Source organism: Salvia splendens, chromosome 14 (assembly GCF_004379255.2).
Source record: "Salvia splendens isolate huo1 chromosome 14, SspV2, whole genome shotgun sequence".
Lineage (NCBI taxonomy): Eukaryota > Viridiplantae > Streptophyta > Magnoliopsida > Lamiales > Lamiaceae > Salvia > Salvia splendens.
In genome coordinates this window covers 11,166,815-11,188,106 of record NC_056045.1, presented here as the reverse complement: position 1 = coordinate 11,188,106, position 21,292 = coordinate 11,166,815, and the positions used below count along the sequence as shown (strand labels likewise).

Genomic DNA, 21,292 nt, shown 5'->3' with positions numbered 1-21,292 from the left:
GACTAATATATATGGTTCATTCATTGTACTTATAATAAGGCAAAATTAGCATAATAAAAAGACACCGATCATATAATTCTAAAATATAGTCTGAGTTTTTTGTCCTAATAAACGAAACCCTGACATCTCAAAATCAATATCGAATCCAAGTTGAGTGGTTATCATTTTTTTTAGTTGAATCAAACCATTGAGTATATATAAAAGTAATAAAACTACTTAATCAAAATCTTTAAATACACAGACGAACTTTAAGAAGAAGTACAAGACGTGAATGATTGTGGTTAATTATTAGGATTACTAAGAAAATAATCGAGAGGGATGTATGTACCAGATAATTCAACAATACAAATATTATTTAATAGGTTAATTAAGATACAATATTACATGATCAAATATTAATAAAATCACAAATATATCATACAATATAAAATTATTATAAATGTATATGTTACAAATTTTGGACCGTAAACACAGTTTGCACAAAATTTTGTGAATAAAGAAATTGGTTAATTATATTTCAGATTAAAAACTTCTGTACGAGAAAATAAATAATAACTCTCAATTACTTAAAAAAAAATGGATAAGTTATACGGAGTATTTAGTCTATAATACTTTTTTCACGTGAAAATACGTAATTAAGCTCAATTACTTATATTTTGATAATCTTTGTTGGATTTTCAAAATACAGGGATACAGGGAATGGAGATGGACCACCATCGTTTAAATTATATAGTCACTATTTTAGGTTGAATTCATCCACTAAAATTATTTTTATTTCTATTTATGAAAATTTTAACCATTTTTGTCCTTCTGTCGTAGTACTATATTTATATTTCTCATTTTCCATCTCTATTTTAGCAATTGGACATTAAAATTCGTACTATAATAAAATTAGAAAAGTAAGAGAGGTGTATAGAGAAAAAATAATTAAAGTATTATTAATAGAGGCTGAGCTCATTACAGTAAAAAAAAGTTTTCAAAATTTGAAAGTACATATTTTTGTGGGACGGAGAGAGTATTATTTAACATAGGTGGAGAAAGTATATATAATAATTATTTGGATTATTCCTAAAACTTAGCAAACTCCCGACTAATTAGCATCATAAAACTCAAAGAAAATAGTGATAGCATGCTTGATTGCTAGGATTTTATGAAAAAAAGTGGTACTAGCATATAATTTCTTTGAATTTCAGAAATTGTTTGATTATTAGTTAAACGTAAAATTAACCATAATGCTGAAACTAAGAAAAATAGTGCAATTCTTTAGGATTATTTTTCTAATTTTAGAACTCATACATATAATGTATTTAATATTTTATTTATTATTTTATACAACAATAATAATATCATTATTATTATGTTACTCATATATTAAAAAATAATAACTAATTAAGAAAATATTAATGGGATTATAAGATTATAAGTACTGAATGATAATAAATAAAATAACTATAAATGCAATATTACATTAGTTCATGAATATAGTCTTATTTTTTCATTTTAGGTTATCCGGTAAAATTAATCTTTATTTATTTATGACAAGTCTTCTGTCTCATTTTTTACTAACAATACTTCAATCATGATTTATAATAATAACACAAATAAAAATAAAACTAAAGTCAAACACTTATTAATACTTTACAAAGACCGATCTAATTTGAAAAAAACAGAAAAAATGGGAGTGCAAATTGATAGTACTAGGTATTCGAATACTAATATAGAAGAATATTAATTAGTTTTAAATGGACTAACTTCGCCAAAATCTTGGTTTTACATGACTTCCAAATCTTAATTTCAAATTTACAAGGCTACGCAAATTTGCTAAAAAATGTGGTTTGTCTACGCTGACAAGTATTTGACAACAAATCTAAAAGTCGTACCCAAAATTAAAATATAAACATATTTTGTGCAATTTATTATTTAAACGAATTATGAGGGGTTAGGATCGTCGACTTCAACATTAGTTTGATATTGTCCGCTTTGGGTCAAACTCGCACGAATTTGTTTTTGGTTCATTCTCAAAATGCCTCAAACTAATTAGAGTTGAACATGAATTACATATAACTTCCAATTTTCCTCTCTCATTCAATGTGGGACGGGTTTGTGAGGAGGATAACTGTTTGAACACCTAGTAAGGGGCATTTAATAGTATCCCAAATCTCCAATGGGTGTGTACAAGTTTTTGTGTATACAACATTGTCTAACTTGAACATACTAAAAGACACATTTATTTCACCTTTTGTGTCTCATTTAACACATTATTAGTATTTGTTATTCTCCATGCCCGCAATTAGAAGCGTTGCTCTGATTGAGTAGGGCATAAATATTAAAAAGTAATAATAAATAAAAGATAATAGGACTAGAGTCTCGTTTGTGTATTAGTAATTTTATAATAAAATAATTAACTAATTTTTGTGAATATAACACGTATATACATAGAGCATAACAATTTCCAGTCCACACAATACTTATTTATAGTCAAACTGAAATACAAAATGTAGTTATAGTTCCGCCATTAATGCCTTGTTCACATCCCTCAGGCTCAGGCTCAGGCTCAGGCTCTCCCCTCCGCTTCCGCATTCATTTCATTTCCCCCTTTTACTCCTGAGTTTCATTTCATGGCTCCCCATCTCTTATCACTCTTACTCCTCACGCTCCTCTCCTCCGCGCTTAGTTTCCCCGCCGAGCGCCGCGCATTGCTCCTTCTCCGCTCCTCTCTCGGAATCTCTGCCAAAAGCTGGCACAAGAAGGCCGATCCCTGCCTCAATTGGACCGGAATTCAGTGCCGAACCGGCCACGTCACCTCAATCACGCTCTCCGGTTTGAGGAGAAGCGTCCAAGCGCGGCAAAATCCGCGTTTCGCCGTTGATTCGTTGCAGGATTTTCCTCTTCTATCCACCTTCAATTCATCTCGTTTTTTGCTATCCGGCGAGATTCCGAACTGGTTCGGCGCGAAAATGAGCAATCTCCGAGTTCTCGATCTTAGCTCCAGTTCAATTTCTGGATCAATCCCCTTGTCTCTCGGGAGTTTGAGCAATCTTACGGTTTTGAATTTGTCTCACAATTCCATCACCGGAAGCATGCCGATCGCATTGGAGAAGCTGCACTCGTTGTCCGTCCTCGATCTCTCTCAGAATTCACTGACGGGACAGATTCCTGACGAGATTTCGTCTCTTCGAAATCTCACCTCGCTTGACCTCTCGTTGAACTATTTATCCGGTGCGATCCCGCTCGGTTTTGCTCTGTTTTCGAGACTTCAGAAGTTGAATTTGAGCAGAAACAGCCTGAGCTCCTCGATTCCCTCTCAAATTGCAAATCTTTACGAAATGGTGGAGCTTGACCTCGGATTGAATTCCTTGAGCGGGGAGCTGCCTCCGGAGCTGGGAGAGTTGATGAGATTGACGTATCTAGATGTTTCTAGAAACAACTTCACCGGCGTCTTGCCTTCCTTTTTAGATGCCACTGGTGCAGCCTTCAACTTCTCCGGCAATCTCTTCTATGGAAATGTCAGCCCCGGATTTGGAAATGCTCGTGAAGTTGATCTATCAAGCAACTTTTTCGGAGGGGAAGCGCCTAGTGGAGGCCACTTAAACCTCTCGAACAATTGCTTTTCAAGGGAAGAAAGGCAGAGGGGATTTGAGATATGTTCCAAGTTTTACAAGGATGTTGGCATACCCTATGGCAGTGATAGTAGCCAGCAACCAACTCCACCGCCTCGATTGGAAGAACCAACGAAGAGGGGGAGAAGTAGGGGGAGAAGTATACTGCTTTATGTTATTATTGGAGTTTTTGGTGGGTTTGGTTTAGTCTTCATAGCTGTAACAGCATTCCTGTTGCTTCTGAGATCACACAGAGCTCGGAGTAGAAGTAATCAGCATGCTCAGAGTAGAGATGTCGAGCAGCCTCCCCCGCTCGTTGCTGACTTGTCTAGCTTGGGAGAGGCCTTCACATTTGACCAGCTGGTTGTGGCAACGAGCAATTTCAGTGACGAGAACTTGATAAAGCAGGGGCACTCGGGTTGCCTGTTTCGCGCGAGGCTGGAGGACGGGGAGCTTGTAGTTGTGAAGAAAGTAGATCTGCAGCTGGTGAGAGCAGAGCTGTTTGTGGCGGAGTTGGAGTTTCTTGGGAAGGCGAGGCACCAGAGGCTGGTGCCACTTGTGGGGCACTGCTTGGACGATGACAATGTGAAGTTTCTGGTGTATAAATACATGCCGAATGGGGATTTGTCGAATGCTTTGTACAGGATGACGAGTTCCGAAGAAGGGCTGCAGTCGTTGGATTGGATCACGAGGCTGAAGATCGCGATTGGAGCTGCAGAGGCCTTGTCCTACTTGCACAATGACTGCAATCCTCCTATTGTTCATAGGTACCATCAAATGTGAAGTTTTTGTGCATATTTAGTGTAGCACTGAACTTGGTTTTCTTGTTTTATGCAGAGATGTTCAAGCGAGTAGCATCCTTCTTGACGACAAATATGAGGTTCGGCTTGGGAGTTTCAGCGAAGCTTGTGCTTCGGGCGCCAATAATCATCAGGGTGTGGTAGCGAGGATGACTTCTAGTAGACGGGGTAAGAGTTATGCAACGAAATGAACTCCGGTTTTCAGTTGTTGATTGCTATATGAACTAGGATAATGTTAAGTATTTTGTTAGTATGCCTTGAATCCGTATAGTTTGCGCCAAACGGGGTCTCGCTATGCTATGTTTTTGTTGTATGCTCTAATTGTTATATTGGGCCTAGCCCGTTGTCTGTGTGTCTATTTATATAGAAGTAGGACACAACTCTAAAACAATCTATTCTCCTTTTCTGCCCGTGGACATAGCAAACACAACATTGGTGAACGACGTAATTCTGTCTCTTTGCGTTTTTGTTTGACTCGATTACACAATTACTCTATCATGTCACAACAGTCTGATGGTTGTAAAAATTGGCAGGATCATCGTCTGGTATGTGTGCCTACGACGTGTACTGTTTGGGGATGGTGTTACTTGAGCTGGTGACGGGGAAGGTCGGGATATGCACGACTAGCGATGCTGATGCGCAGCAATGGCTGGACAGCAACTTACCATTCATCAGTATCTACGAGAAGGAACTGGTGAATAAGATTGTGGACCAATCTCTCATAGTAGACGAGGATCTTCTCGAAGAGGTATGGGCCGTTGCGGTGGTGGCTAAGTCGTGCCTGAATCCCAAGGCCTCGCGGCGCCCTTCAATGAGGCATGTGGTGAAAGCGCTGGAGAATCCGTTCAAGGTGGTGAGGGACGAGAATTTCAGCTCGGGGAACCTGAGAAGGGGCTCGTCTAGGCAGTCGTGGACAGCTGCATTGTTCGGTAGCTGGCATCATAGCTCCTCGGGCAGCTCTAACATGTCGAGCCAAACGAATAAGGAGATCATTGGGGGGCTGCGACAGGCCGAGAGAGTCGGGTCTCATGGTAGTGGGACGAACGATCATTCGTCTTCGCATAAAAGATCGTCGAGCGAAGTCTTCCCACAGCCACTGGATATGCAAGACGAAGAGAGTGGAAACTGATGGTGGGTAATCCTTCCTCAATGAGTGTGTGAGAGATTGTTAGTGTAGGATAGAACCTGTTAATAGTTATGCTCTGTTGTACATAAGCCAATTTATTCCTGCATTCTTACATATCACTCACTACCTTCTTTTTCTGCTCCTCTTCCAGTAAAAACCTACATTATCCATGAAAAATCAATTGTAGTAGTAAAGAGAGAAAATTGATTAAAGATAAGGTTAGTGAAATGAAAGAAAAATTTATTGAATACTCCCTTCATTCCATCATAGTTGGGTCATTTTTTTATTTTTATTTTGGGAAGTTCCCTCATAATTGAATCATTTCCATATACAAATAATAAACATTTTTTCTCACTAATACTTTATTTACTCTTATTTTATTCTCTTTACCTTATCCATTCAATCTATTTTTTTCTCTCTCTTATTTTTTTTATCTATCTACTTAACACACTAATATTCATTTTTTAACTCCGTTCTGAGGGAGTATAAATTTTTTGGGTGGTTAGAAACAACACTATTTATTCCTGCATTCTTACATATCACTCACTACCTTCTTTTTCTGCTCCTCTTCCAGTAAAAACCTACATTATCCATGAAAAATCAATTGTAGTAGTAAAGAGAGAAAATTGATTAAAGATAAGGTTAGTGAAATGAAAGAAAAATTTATTGAATACTCCCTTCATTCCATCATAGTTGGGTCATTTTTTTATTTTTATTTTGGGAAGTTCCCTCATAATTGAATCATTTCCATATACAAATAATAAACATTTTTTCTCACTAATACTTTATTTACTCTTATTTTATTCTCTTTACCTTATCCATTCAATCTATTTTTTTCTCTCTCTTATTTTTTTTATCTATCTACTTAACACACTAATATTCATTTTTTAACTCCGTTCTGAGGGAGTATAAATTTTTTGGGTGGTTAGAAACAACACTATTTATTCCTGCATTCTTACATATCACTCACTACCTTCTTTTTCTGCTCCTCTTCCAGTAAAAACCTACATTATCCATGAAAAATCAATTGTAGTAGTAAAGAGAGAAAATTGATTAAAGATAAGGTTAGTGAAATGAAAGAAAAATTTATTGAATACTCCCTTCATTCCATCATAGTTGGGTCATTTTTTTATTTTTATTTTGGGAAGTTCCCTCATAATTGAATCATTTCCATATACAAATAATAAACATTTTTTCTCACTAATACTTTATTTACTCTTATTTTATTCTCTTTACCTTATCCATTCAATCTATTTTTTTCTCTCTCTTATTTTTTTATCTATCTACTTAACACACTAATATTCATTTTTTAACTCCGTTCTGAGGGAGTATAAATTTTTTGGGTGGTTAGAAACAACACTATTTATTCCTGCATTCTTACATATCACTCACTACCTTCTTTTTCTGCTCCTCTTCCAGTAAAAACCTACATTATCCATGAAAAATCAATTGTAGTAGTAAAGAGAGAAAATTGATTAAAGATAAGGTTAGTGAAATGAAAGAAAAATTTATTGAATACTCCCTTCATTCCATCATAGTTGGGTCATTTTTTTATTTTTATTTTGGGAAGTTCCCTCATAATTGAATCATTTCCATATACAAATAATAAACATTTTTTCTCACTAATACTTTATTTACTCTTATTTTATTCTCTTTACCTTATCCATTCAATCTATTTTTTTCTCTCTCTTATTTTTTTTATCTATCTACTTAACACACTAATATTCATTTTTTAACTCCGTTCTGAGGGAGTATAAATTTTTTGGGTGGTTAGAAACAACACTATTTATTCCTGCATTCTTACATATCACTCACTACCTTCTTTTTCTGCTCCTCTTCCAGTAAAAACCTACATTATCCATGAAAAATCAATTGTAGTAGTAAAGAGAGAAAATTGATTAAAGATAAGGTTAGTGAAATGAAAGAAAAATTTACTGAATACTCCCTTCATTCCCTTCATTCCATCATAGTTGGGTCATTTTTTTATTTTTATTTTGGGAAGTTCCTTATAATTGAATCATTTCTATATACAAATAATAAACATTTTTTCTCACTATTACTTTATTTACTCTTATTTTATTCTCTTTACCTTATCCATTCAATCTACTTTTTTCTCTCTCTTATTTTTTTTTTTATCTATCTACTTAACACACTAATATTCATTTTTTAACTCCGTTCTGAGGGAGTATAAATTTTTTGGGTGGTTAGAAACAAAACTATTTTTATGATGTAAAAAAAGGAAATACATATGCTAGATAGATCTTAAATGACAATATTAAAATTGTTAAATAGTGGCTTTTACATACTGGGCCTGGGCCGATCCCGACATTTCAATTTTCAGAGGACTTGGGTAAAACAAAAAATGGGCCCGTATGCTCGAAGCTTTAAAAGTCATGTTTACAGGCTTACAGCTAGCCAATTCTATATTTATCGAAAAAAAATAGTCTTAATGATATGTTTTGATTTATATTCAATAATTCCATCAAAACCATAGTATATGAGCTAGTATGTTTTGATTTATATTCAATATTTTGAAGGAGGCGAGTATTAAGTATCGTAGTTTTTTTAGTGTTGTTTAGTCACATTTAATGTACAAAACCAAAAAAACATTCGAGCAAATATAAAGGACTCATTTTGATATCTACTCTAAATTAAGTTGCGACTACTAGTTACAAAATCAAAAGACATGGATCAAATGAGAATTTCTAGCATCATGATAAGCAAAATCACCTGGATGGTGTTTTCAATGCATAAAATTGCTAACCCATTTACCTTTTCTTAAAGCATAATACAGTTATATTTCAGCCTTGAGCCAACACTCTATTACATTCCTCTGTCAACACTGTAGTCCAGCGTCGCAGTTTAAAACTTTTTCTTATCGACACAAAAGTGAAGAGTTTATGAAATTGGGGACCTAGAAAATGATTCACAACTTCTATGGGGTGAATAGTCTAAACGGCCGCTACCTTCACACAAGTCGATTCCTTGTTGCTCATATCTTCAGAGGGAGAGGATATCGAACTCATGAGGCATGAAATCTTCACTTGGTCTATAGTACTTGTCCGGTGAATAGAGGCTCAAATTACTAACTTGGCCGGTATACAGGCAAGCGAATCTCTCCACCTGAACAAGCGTTACCGAGTGAATACCAACCATCTTTTGTAATCTAGGCATAGTTTTAAAAGATGTAAGACTCACCTGATGAGCAAAGCGAGAATTTTGATATCCGGTCTTCATCAGCTGTCCCCATACCTTGTGGAACTGAGACATGTCGATCAATTGATTAAGCACTTTGGTGGTGGTTTGCTATGATTCTTATTTATTGATTAAGCACTTTACTGGTGGTTTGCTATGATTCTTATTTATGCTTCTTAGTTATCACGTCTTACCTTCTGATGACATTCTCGTTGCGCTTCTTGATGACTCAGCCGTGCTCCCTCCTGCTCACACTGTTCATAAGAGATCATTCGAAGTTGATTGAGCATACAAAACACTTCCAATTAACTCTTCAACATTTCATAGAAGATGATATAGCTTAAAATAAGTGAAAGTGTAAATCAGCAAGCTATTGCATTTCAGTTGGTTATTACAATATGTCAGTTTAGAAGCATAGGACGCCTCCACATAACTAATTTACTTGTCTGAGTATATTGATTTTAATAAAATTGTCTCAGCAGTACTAACCTCCAATTTATTTAGCTCAGAAAGTAGCTCTTCATTATTGACAGAGTTCATGCCATCAAACCTGATCAAAGAGCATGGGAAAAAGGTTCTTAATAGAAGTTCGAAATGCTGTGCACGTTTATTTGATTCTACAACTGAAACCATAAGAATAGACAACAAGCTTGTTAAATTGAGTAATATTTTGAATAGGATGGGTGGTATGGCACTGCAGTAAGGAGTCCTATTGCTAGCGACATGCAGAACGGGGATTATCATCACCAGGGTAAATTTAGGTGGCACACGCAGCAGTTTAGTCCCTATTTTGTTAAACCATGCAATCCAACTTAGTGTTAGTGTCCAGAGCCCATAAGAAAGAATTAATATACGCATCGAATTTTCATTTTTTTAAGGGCGGGAGATTATATTTTGTAGAAACAGTTTTATCAGCTGGGCAGGAAGAATTCTTGTAAGACTGATCCTGGATTCTTTTCTATCACCAGCTGAGCAGTATGTATGCTTCAACGCCAATTCCAGACACATAATATTAGTGGCTTGAAACTCGAAAATGAGAAGGAACAGAGCCAAGAAGTACCTGAGAGACCACTTCAGATGATGAATTTGGTCCTCTATATGGTCACGCTTATACCTCAACAACTGAAGTTCCTAAAGAGAATTAACATGAAGGTATAAATGTACGGAATCAAGGGCCAAGTTAATATAGTCTATGATCACAGACACAACAAAGGTAGAAGAAAGAAACATCAAAATATTCAGCGGTCAGTTTCTCACAGCATTTGAAGCTTAGAGAAATGAAGCAAATAAAGAATAATGCCATCATCATCATCAGTTTCTCACTAATTGTTTCTTCAATAAATGAACGTTAAGCATTACCCCACCAAACGAGAAATGAAACAAAAACCTTTCTCTGGTAGTTATATAAGAATTGAATTACTAAAAGATGGTCTCCGAAATGTGAGACAATCTTTGTAACTTAAAGGGTCTACTGACTGAGAGAGAACATTGAGCATTACCCCACCAATCTTTCATATATAAAGATGGACAATCTCAAAAAATAGGCAAGGCATATATAAAATTTTTCTACTTTGGAAGATCTATGTGAAAAAGGTTCCCAAAATGAAGGCCTATTTTTATTTACAAAATTGCGGAATGAATGCAGCCCCTCCCAATTCTGTCTGAACAGACCAAACGCACACTATCTTGAAGATTTTGTCACGAATTGAGGTATGTTTGGTCTTGGTATTAAATTATTCTCAAGTTTTGATAAATGTTACATGCATTGTATGCGTTTCTCAAACGTGGTGTTTTTAAAAACGCACTCTTGTGTGCGTTTTTTCTTGATTTTGTAAATAAATAAAAAGTTCCCCATTTGGGAACCTTTTCGTAGATCTTCCCCAAAGTAGAAAAAATCCCAGCATTTATACCCATCCACAACACATAGTGGTTAGCAAATCCCTCAAGAAATTACGGAAGCTCTAAGATATGCCAAAACCCGTAGATTATTATATATACCTTGCGAGTTTCTCTTAATGTCCAGAGAAGTTCTACTTCCTTCTCAAGCTCTGGAACAACAAGCATTGTTCTCCATCCTACAAAATATTAACATTCCTGAATCAAACATCAGAAAATAACTTGATACAACAGCATCTTTAACTTATGTGCTTCTTATTTAAACAAAAAACAAACTCATCTGAGGTTAATGAAGCTAAATAGTGGAGATATATACTACTTATCACAATACTCTTATTACAATTTAGATCTGAACACATGAATTTATTTTTTCACTTCAGGCTAATAAAACCAATCATAGGCTAGCACTTTCTTGAGGAGAAAATGAAGTAGTCTTAACTAGATAATTTTTTGGTGAAAAATATCTCATGAAAATATTCTAGAGATTTACCTCTAGAACAACTCTTCACATCACAAAAAATAGATAGCATTACTTGCACGATTCAAACCTAATGTTGTTAGTCGAACATAAATCAATTATAATGTTATCCCTTCCGAATGAACCAAGTATTCAAGATTAAGCAAATGTATTGCAGTCAATGAATACAGAACCCGCACTTATCATGAAAATGAAGGAGATGATAGATGTTATACCGAGAACTTTTTTACTCCGCAGAATGTCTCCATATATATGATCTCCAACATAAAGTACCTAAAATATAAGATGTACCTTGTTGAAATATTCTAACAAATCAAAACCACAGAAAACCCGAGCTCCACAATGGAAAAAATTATCTTTCCTCCATACACAGTATCAATGGGCGAATGAAGACTACTAATAAAGGTACCATTCCTCATACAGTATCAATGAGAAAGGACTACTATCAGTTTAAAAGAGTGAGGAACAAATGGAGAATGAAAAACTACTAGCAACTTTCAGAATGTACTAATTTGTCTAATAAAGAAACGACCTGAACTGAAAACCAGTTTTTCAGGTATTATTAGGATCATATGATCCAGTGTCTATCTCATATTAGGAACAGGTGGCATAGTTTTGTAAGCCACAATTTCCAAAAAAGTATAATGGTCCATGCATATCTCAAGCACTAGTATGCCCAGTGCCCACTGGTGATTTCTCAATGGAGCTTGACTCTGTTGACCTATAAAGAGATTAAAATTGACATGACCTAAAAATGTGGACATCCATACTGAATGGAGTACCTGGGAGCTTGACTCTATGGACAGCAATTTATGCAGGTGGCCAACATTTCCTCCCTGAAAGTGTAACTCCGGAAAATTAGTGAGCAGAACTGAAGGATATCAATATAGAGATAAACTGCTGGTGATTCTTTTCATCTTTCACAAGAGGGCAACAGTAGCTTACTGAACAGGGTTACCTGGAAAACTTGACAGCTTTTATCAAGGATCTTTAGTGGCAACCTTAGAGAAGAATCTACCTGGTTAGTCAATAAAAGTAATGTCAATCAGCCTTGTGCAGGAGTCGCGCACAATGATCTGTTTCATAAGATTATAAAAATGTACACTAACCTGAGGCATAGGAGTTCCATTATCTGTATTAAGAAGCATACCCGACTCTGGGTCAACTTCAAAAAGACTGGCACGGTTTTCATCATGGAAAAAACTTGGTTTCGCACTGTTGGAAATAAGTAATAACATGTAATGTCAGAAGTTATCACAAGGTAGCCAAGAGAACTTTCAGCTCATTTATCCATCATCAGAGGCTTCAGCACATGATTAAGCCATGGACTATGACCAATAACATATATAATGTGCACTCTAATTAACTATAATTCTCTGGTAAAAAGAACTGTGTGATGATAGAGCACAGACTTCAAGAAAGACATAGAAGTTAGCTCAATACATCCTATCCACAAACAAACACCGATTCATGACACCTTAAATAACAACATCAAGTCATCTAAAGATGGTTAAAAGTGTAAATATGAAATTTCAGCACAGGTTGCTAAAAGTTGGTGATGCAGTAGTGATCATATTAGAACTTTCTAAGAAGAAAGGAAAGCTTCCAACCTCCCAGTAATAACAACATCAAAATACTGAAGCCAATCAAAATTCAGAACGGAGCAATCATCCGCTGATCTTGGTCCACAGAGGAAGTTCATCACAATATTTGTATAATCCCATAAGCTGCAGAATAAAAGAATCGTTTTTAGTCAGACATCACCATGATATAAATTCATGTCAGAATCAGTCTCAACACACACTTGTTATGGATGATAGAGAATAGATCCTAGTATTCTAAAATCTGTACAAGATTAAAAAGGCAGTACTTATTTTAGCAGAAATTCCAAGTATTTGACATATAAAGACGTAACCCATCAATACTATCACATATCGTTAATATTTATTGCAATTACTGTAAGCAGAACTCTCTCATCCTACAACTGTAAACTTTCCCATTAAGCATCATGAAGGGTTAAGGAGATCCTTGAGATGGGCCTAAATGACATAAATAACTTGTATGATGAATATAGCATAAGTTTGTACAAAATAATACCTGATATACTGCATAAATATATTATAGTATAAGTACTGAGGCATTTTAGTCAAGCAGTAAGTCTGGTGAACCATTTCATCCACTGGAGCGCAGAGCACTATAACATATATTTTTCATAAGACATTCATGATTAGTCTCCTTAACATATTCTAAACCACAGGATTCTTTTACCTGTTTGTCACCAGAAAGGTAGCACGGCCAGAATCTCTAAGCATCTTTAGCATGGGAACTATTGAGGAGTCTTCGTTGATATATCTGAGTAGATAAGCATGATTTCAATGTTAAGATTTAAATAATCACTAACTAATGTTGCACTGCAAAATAAGAGAACAGCAGTGATGTAAAATATGAACCTTTGCATGATCACAAAAATGTAATGTAACCTCACACAAGCATCAACAGGGTAACTAGAGAAGAACTTATGAGATAGTTTGTCAATGTAAATTGACAAAAGGCCTAACAAGGTAAACTGAAAAGAGCTGAAAACATAGCTGTCAAACTATGACTATCTAACCAAAAAATGATACGTGCATTTGGTCAGAAGTAATATGAATGGATTTGGTCATCTGAAACTGAAACGTTATTAACTTTGTATTACAAAGCATTTACTACTCTTTCATCAGAAGTGACAAAAGATGTTTATTTTCAATAACCATGACGCCATTCATGGTAATTGACATTCCTAGATCAAGACATCTGAATTCATTACACTCAGCCTTTACAAACAATTACTAGCCTTGTGTCGGTTAAAATATGCGTTGAGAAGAGAATCTAAAATATAGCCACTGTCACCCTGCATTAAAATCTCCATCTACAAATGAACAACCTCCACACTGCATCTGTATATCATGCAGTAATGAAGTTTAAATAATGAAAAACTCAAGAATCAAGAAAAATTAACTTTTATGTTGTTGCAAGACGTAACGGAAAATACATCCTAAAACAACTGAAGATGCAACTAAGGAATTATTAATATTTATTTGTTTAAATGTAATTCATGAACCAAGGCATTAAAATCTCTAGCAACGAAATGCTTTGTAAGCTCTTATATATCAACCAGATCCATATAATTGTATCTGACCCTGAATCTAGTTCGAGAAATGCTTTTTACTTATCAATTAATTATCTGGGTTTGGATATTACATTTTGGAATTATTATTTTACACTCCCCTCGTCTCCTATAAATAGAGAATTTGGGAATGAGGAGAAAGAGAAATTGTAGTTAAAATAGTATTAGTAGATAGTGGGGCCTGCATCATTAATAGTGTTATGTGGTGAAAATTTTGCAAAAATAGAATTGGACTAATTTTGGTGGACTGACTGACCAAAATGGCAAAAGAGGACTACTTTTTGGGGACAGGGAGTGCTTCCTTTTCATAGCAATTCAATAATACTGAAATTTATATGGTTCACATGGATCTGTCTATATAACGGTGGTATTATAGTCACAGTTTAAATCTTTATATTATACCAATGAAATCTATGGGAGCCAGAGAGAGATTCTCCATAGCAATTTCTACAAAGAAACTGATAAAAGTTAACACCAATTTGAGAAATGTAGATATTGAGATGGATTATGCTATATATTATGCAAAATTGAGATGGATTATGCTATATATATATATGGACGGCTTGCTCTCTCAGAGAAGAGTTTTATAGTTTCTCTACAATAAAATTAATTACATTTTGAAAAACTCGGGAGACCTTTGTCCTTTTCAAGATAAGTATATAAGGCAAACCAAGACTCATGATAGGCGAAGCGAAGTATGCGCAAATGAGATGGATTATTCTATATAATGACGACATGCTCTATTGGAGAAAAGTTTTATACGTAGTTTGTCTACAATAAAAAAATGACAGTTTGTAAAACTCGGGAATAATTTTGTGCTGTTCTAGATGAGTATAAGGCACACCAAGAATCAAGATAGACGAAAGTCAAACCTCTAGAGAAAAATAAAAAAGATAACAAAAAAATGAAAATTTTAAAAAGATAATAGTGGTTTTAGTTCCGAAAAATCCATTTGCACTAGAAACAAAAAGATCCACAGCTGCAACATCACAATTCACAACAGATGCAGATATGAATGCGATGATAAAAATGATATGGCATAAATTAAAAGGTAGTTAACAACAGGGCCGTTGGGGCCTGAGCATGGCTTTGCACTACTTTAACACTAGATAGAAGACCACATGAGAGGCTCACCACGTTTAATGTTTTCAACGATTAAATAGTAGAATATATATTGTTTCTTCCCTCAATGCTACTAGAGGTTAAGCAGGCAATATTACCAGTTTCGTGCATGCATTTACTATCAGATGTTTTTAGATGGTAAAATAATAGAAAAAATACATGAAAGGAATGTGTGTGAAAGAGGAAACCTCGGGACTGTATGAAATATTCAGTTCGACATTCTTTCCCATGCATATGGTTCGACAGAAAAACAAACCAATTGCTACTCTGCACTTGCAAAGAAAAATTGAAGACCTTGTAATTACCTTTGGGGATCTTTTGCAACCATCTTTTTCAATGTCCCATCACGATGGCACAGATCAACTGCAGCTCGAACATCTTTATACATACGAGAGTAGCTGCAAGTCATGAAAGTCATGACATGGCAATGATGAGAATACTACGAGTACAAGTTAAATCTCTACTATATGAAAGCAGCAAACATTGTTGTTACGTGTAGTCAATAGCTTAACTAGAGAGTTTCTACTATCTTCTCTTCATGGTGTTAGCTTTGTATTTCAAAACTACAAAAGTAGTGAAAGGTAGAGCATTTTACGTAGGTCTTACAGAAAATATCCACGAACCAGAAAGATCAAAGCAATATTTTGAATATCAACAGTAATTCTTTTGACACAAAAGTTGGACCATTTCAAAGCATTTCAAACTAAAGTGTTACTCCCTCCATCCGCGAATAGGAGTCCCGGTTCATAATTACCATAAATGGTAAAGAGGCCCCACATTCCACCAACTCATTCCACTCATATATTATTTAAAACTAATACTTACAAGTGGGACCCTATTCCACTGACTTTCTTCCACCCACTTTTCTTAACATTTCTTAAAACTCGTGCCGGAATGAAATGGGACTCCTATTTGCGGACGGAGGGAGTATTAATATTCAATAGTATTACAGGATCTTATTTCCCAATCTCACATAAGGTTTTTTTGTGTAAGATCAAATCGTGCCAGATCTTTAATGGAATGGTCAATTCCAATATGTTTGTATTCTACATATATATAAGCCACTTCTTACAGTTCTAAACTCATGTTTCTCCATTAATTTTTTCTACGCATTTTATATAAATTGCAAAAGTTACAAATAAGTATTCTCCAAGAAATCATAGAAAGTCTTTTACATGTCTTCTCAACATAAATAATAGCCAGCTGATACAGCGGTGACAGTTTTAACAATTTATTATTTACTGATTATTAACTTCTATCTTCATGATGGGAACTCGCAAAAACAAACATGAGCAGATATTTAACAATTTCTTCCAGGGAAAACAATGTTCCGCAAAATAATTCGTTAAACATGCTACAAATTGACGAATGAAATAAACGCAATATGAGAAATAAAAGAATAATCTTACTATTTTGAATATATAGATAACAAAGGTCTAGCATAAAAGTTGACCTTGTCGTATTACAGCTAATCTAAAGCCAATTTTAGACTGCTTATCACCTAGCAATCCTGAATAATAACACTATTTCTGAGGTATATTAGCCACTACGTTGATAGCTTCAAGCAGGGAATGACATTTTCATGTAATCCAACTGTGCACACAAGTTCAAATATCACTTGTGAAAGTTAAATTATAAAATTTCACTGTTGTTCAAAGATAAAAAATGATATTAGGATGCCCAGATTCATCCAAAAGTACATGTATTGTGAATATGAGACTTCTTCAGAAGTTGGATGAACTTCACAGCATTGCTCGAATTTGTTACAGCATCATATGGTCAAAAGTAAGGGGACTGACTAACTACAGTAGATAATGCATTAAAACAGAAGTGTGTTGTAGGTCTCTTACTCTGCGGGGATTTTTCCCTGGTTGTTGTCTTTAAAGTCAACAAGTTGTGCAAATAAGTAAGCTTCAGCCAGAGAGAAAAGGGTATCAATTAAAGCATATTCAGGTTCATCAAATGCATCACGGATTAGTGTACTCCCATATGTAGCAACTTTCTCTTCCTTTGATAGCTCTCTAAATCCGTGATAAGCTACTTTGACATACTTATGCCTGTCCATCTAACGCAGAACGAGACAAACAATTTCATAAATACATAAAAACAAGAATCAAATTAGAATAGAGTTCACTACAGAAGAATTTCAGTACCACCTTTGGAATCTTATGAAATGTGCAACTAAGAAACACATACCTTCAGTATATTGCCTCTCTTTTTATCTAGGACTAGCCCTCTGACCATGTAAGTCCAATCAAATGACCAACCAAGCAACTACACAAGCAAATTGAGTTAAAATGCTAAAGATTCTCAAGTCCAAAATATAAGTAGGAATAACACTATTATCATACATACTAAGTCTTTCATATACATTATTTATATTACTCAGCAAGTATGGATTCTGGAGACTGAAACTGGAGGACTGGAAAATAAATCGCAATTTTAGCAAGATAGGCTTACATTTTATTCTATAAATAACATTACTCAAATAAATTACTTTCCATTTTCCCACAACTTGAGATAAGCTAAGTGCAAGCTCAGTTACAGTAGGAAAATACTAACCTCAGCTGGGTATCCCAAATCATGAACTAGCTTTTTTACTGTGCCCTCATAGGCAAGTGATTCGAATGTCTCTGGTTTATACTGCGCCAACGTATAATCCATATCAAATCCGACAGCAACTATACTACGCATGTTTAGAGATCTATTGCAAAAGATCTGCTTTCCTATGTCAATCATTTGTCCTCCTTCAGGAGAAGACCACACACAAGGGTGCTTATCATCCACATTGCTGTTAGTCCTCTCAAACTGCATTATTTTGCTGTCCATAGTATTACTTTTATAAAGCTGGTTATCACTTGACTCCTCTGTGCAAGAAAAGACAAGTATACTATAATTATTTGCATTCAAACAGATATTTATCATCCATACCACTTTATATGCACTCTGGAAATTAAATTTGGACAAAGCAGGCCAGCTCTATAAATTCAGTTAAATGCCCTATAATAGTATATGTTGCTAAGTTACTTCATATTAAAACTGGGGGGGGGAGGGGAATTGGTCTAATTTTGGTGGACAGCTCAAATGGTAAAACTAGTCTATTTTTTGTGGCCAGAGGTAGTATATGATACAACAATCAACCAAGAATTTCACATTGGACAAATGTACCGCCATATGTTCAATACACATTTTCCATTATTGGTAGCCTTTCAACGTGGGTGATCAATATCAGTAAGGCAATAAAACTTTACAAGAACCAAGAATTTGAACAACATCTACAGGCAAATGAGATAAGCATTAATTAGTAAGAAATGGAATTCTTTTGAGGATAGGAAGTGAGTACTTTGATTTTATGGTTGACAAATAAAACACCCACTGGCAGCTATATGTTAGGTTAGCAATAGAATCAAACGTTCAATTTAATAAGTACGACGAATGACATGAAATGCAATATGGAATCATCTAGAGAAGATTTCATGCATAAGGGGTATCTCTAAGTGTTGTAAGCTAAAACCTAAATTTAAAAATACTCACTACTCCTTGCAGTTATCTGTCAAAGTTATGCTCTCAATTATATCAACTGACATAATGTGACAAGACCCTTCAAGTTACTTACCGAAACCCACCCCCTAACCAGTGCCCAAACTCATCATAATTAAACCCAACAGATGAGCTTTCCAAACCCCAAGATCAGGGATCAATGCTTGGCAACTTGCATCTATACACAATTCATTAGCCCATCCAAATAACATCACCATACATATTCATTTCCCACCCTCCATGCATGAATTTCAGAACCCAAAAGGCAGTCATGCACTTAATACTATTTTCCTTTTGCAAACGACATTACATGGCTGACCAATCCTTAGTTTTCCAAAATTATCCTATTCTTCAAAATGATACATATTCCTCATCCAAGGCCTTCCCTACCTTATGTCTAAGGAGGCATCACCCCAGGCTTCCCTATGCCCCAAACTTCTGGAAAAAATCATGTCCTTAATGCATTTAGACTAATAGGAACCACCATTCATTATGTCTATGAGAAACAAGATGATTCGGTTGGAAAGTAAAGACATCAAAAAGTTCACGAAAATAAAGCGCTGCGACACACTGACTCGGTTAAAAAGAGCAATGAATTTCACAATTTTCTCGAATTCTTTTCTTCCTTTTTTATTTCAGCATAAATCCTTCAACATCAATCAATGGAGGTGTGAAAGAAGAAACAAAATAATGTACCAATTAATCATTGATTTCTCTAAGGAATGAAGCATGCGCGTCGAAATTAAAAGAGTAGGTAGCTTCCAAAGCAGAATTTGATCCATAAACCAGAAAAAAAAAAAAATAAGAAAGTGTTTTTCCAACTTGAATGAGTTACAGTCCTTCTTAAAACACATACTCCAACAAGTAAAAAGAAAAAGAGGAATGCTCACGTACACAATCAATCGAGCTAACACAAACCTCTGCTGCGAAAGACCTTCCTTCTACTCGGAAACCGATCGGAGATCGAAGAAGAAAACCTAGGCGAATGAAAATGCAAAATCCCGGGGGAGGAAGGAGCAGAAAACAACGAGACGCAAAATGAAAATGAGCGTCCTCTAGCGATACGCATCTTGGCATTAAATAGCCATCCCCTCGCCTCGACGATTAAAAAATAGCAGAACCGAATTCCCGAACACGATTCGAATTCGATGCGCCTGCTCGAACTAAATGACGCATTAAAAAACAATCAACAATGCGGTTCGAATTCGGATTCTCCGGCCACGTGGCGGCGGAGCAAGGCGGAGCTGTTGCGAGCTGTGGTGGCGGTGGTTGGCGGAATTTTTGGATTCTTCTATCGAATTTTTTGGTTGGGGAATTTTGGCGAACGTGTTGTGTGTGTTTTGGAGTAACGGAAAAACTGACAGTCTTGAGATGCCAAGAGGAGTAATGAGGAAGAAGACGCCTTGTTGCTAAAGTGATGGCGACATCAGGCTTATTTTCTGCCTGGAAAAATATGATTTTTATTTTCTTCGGAAATTAACGGATAAAGATAGTACAGTGTTTTTTCCTTTTTTATTCTCGAATTTATTCCCTCCGAATTCCATTAAATTAGCTTATCATCAAAAATTTAAAAATGGAATGGGGGAGGGTCTGCGATTTTAAAACTTGCTTGAGTATAAATCAATGACTTTTTTATTTTACTTTTAACAATTTTGCATATCTTATACACTATTAAGATTATTTTACTGAAGCAGTAAAAGTTGTGAAAAAATAACACTCCACAGTGTATGAAGAAGAAACCAAAAGTTTTTTTAAAAAAAAAAGTAGAGTACAATCACAGTATTTGATTAAAATTTTAAATAAAATGACTTTCAAACTTATGTAGTAAGTTTATTTTGTTATTTTCGGTCAATGGAAGCTGACGTATGGATATTGAATTTTCTGGTGGTCACGATTTTCGCAAAGGGAAATGCTATCTGCCACATTATGGCCGGCCATAATAGGATATTTTGATCAATATACATAACAAACAATTAATAAATTAATAAGTCTATTTATTGTTCATGTGCCTTTATAAAATAACCCTTTACTAATAAAATTAATGGAGTATTAAATTCTTCAATGGAGTTTGAGTAATGGGAATTGGTGTGTGGGGAATGGGTCCGAGTGGGGATTTGACGGCATAAGTTTAACCATTGTTAGCCTAATTTATTTATTTTTAGGCACTTCACAATACCGTTTAAAATTGAAATAATTTATAAATTATGTTATAATATTTGTATAAATTAGAATACGGTAATTAACCTTCAATAATTAAGTAAAAGCAAATAAAGAGGTGGACCATTGTGGTTTTGGGTTCAGCTAGCCAAAATTACACTTGAAACTCCTGCGTCTGCGTGTTAGCAAGGGTAAAGTGTGGATAATATATTC

The 21,292-nt window shown here is 35.1% G+C and overlaps 2 protein-coding genes across 3 annotated transcripts; one reads left to right on the top strand and one right to left on the bottom strand.

Moving 5' to 3' along the window:
- The first annotated feature begins 2,482 nt into the window (after window positions 1-2,482).
- Window positions 2,483-5,775, top strand: LOC121765450 (probable LRR receptor-like serine/threonine-protein kinase At2g16250). The gene is made up of 3 exons (XM_042161618.1): window positions 2,483-4,366; window positions 4,437-4,567; window positions 4,933-5,775. The coding sequence occupies exons 1-3, from the start codon at window positions 2,619-2,621 to the stop codon at window positions 5,526-5,528; spliced, it is 2,475 nt and encodes an 824-aa protein (XP_042017552.1). The 5' UTR covers window positions 2,483-2,618; the 3' UTR covers window positions 5,529-5,775.
- Window positions 5,776-8,265: 2,490 nt separating this feature from the next.
- LOC121763591 (5'-nucleotidase domain-containing protein 4-like) lies at window positions 8,266-20,341 on the bottom strand. Of its 2 annotated transcripts, none has more exons than XM_042159644.1 (17): window positions 19,841-20,341; window positions 17,945-18,249; window positions 17,579-17,656; window positions 17,233-17,447; window positions 15,688-15,780; window positions 13,363-13,446; window positions 12,705-12,821; window positions 12,204-12,309; window positions 12,053-12,112; window positions 11,877-11,930; window positions 11,310-11,367; window positions 10,719-10,795; window positions 9,781-9,851; window positions 9,210-9,270; window positions 8,915-8,974; window positions 8,724-8,786; window positions 8,266-8,648 (listed from the first exon to the last, which is right to left on the bottom strand). In XM_042159644.1, exons 1-17 carry the CDS (start codon window positions 19,989-19,991, stop codon window positions 8,526-8,528), a joined length of 1,776 nt encoding a protein of 591 aa, XP_042015578.1. In that variant the 5' UTR covers window positions 19,992-20,341; the 3' UTR covers window positions 8,266-8,525. The 2 variants fall into 2 exon arrangements, with proteins under 2 accessions (XP_042015578.1, XP_042015579.1); XM_042159645.1 differs by having other exon boundaries at window positions 19,817-19,977.
- Between the last annotated feature and the right edge of the window lie 951 nt (window positions 20,342-21,292).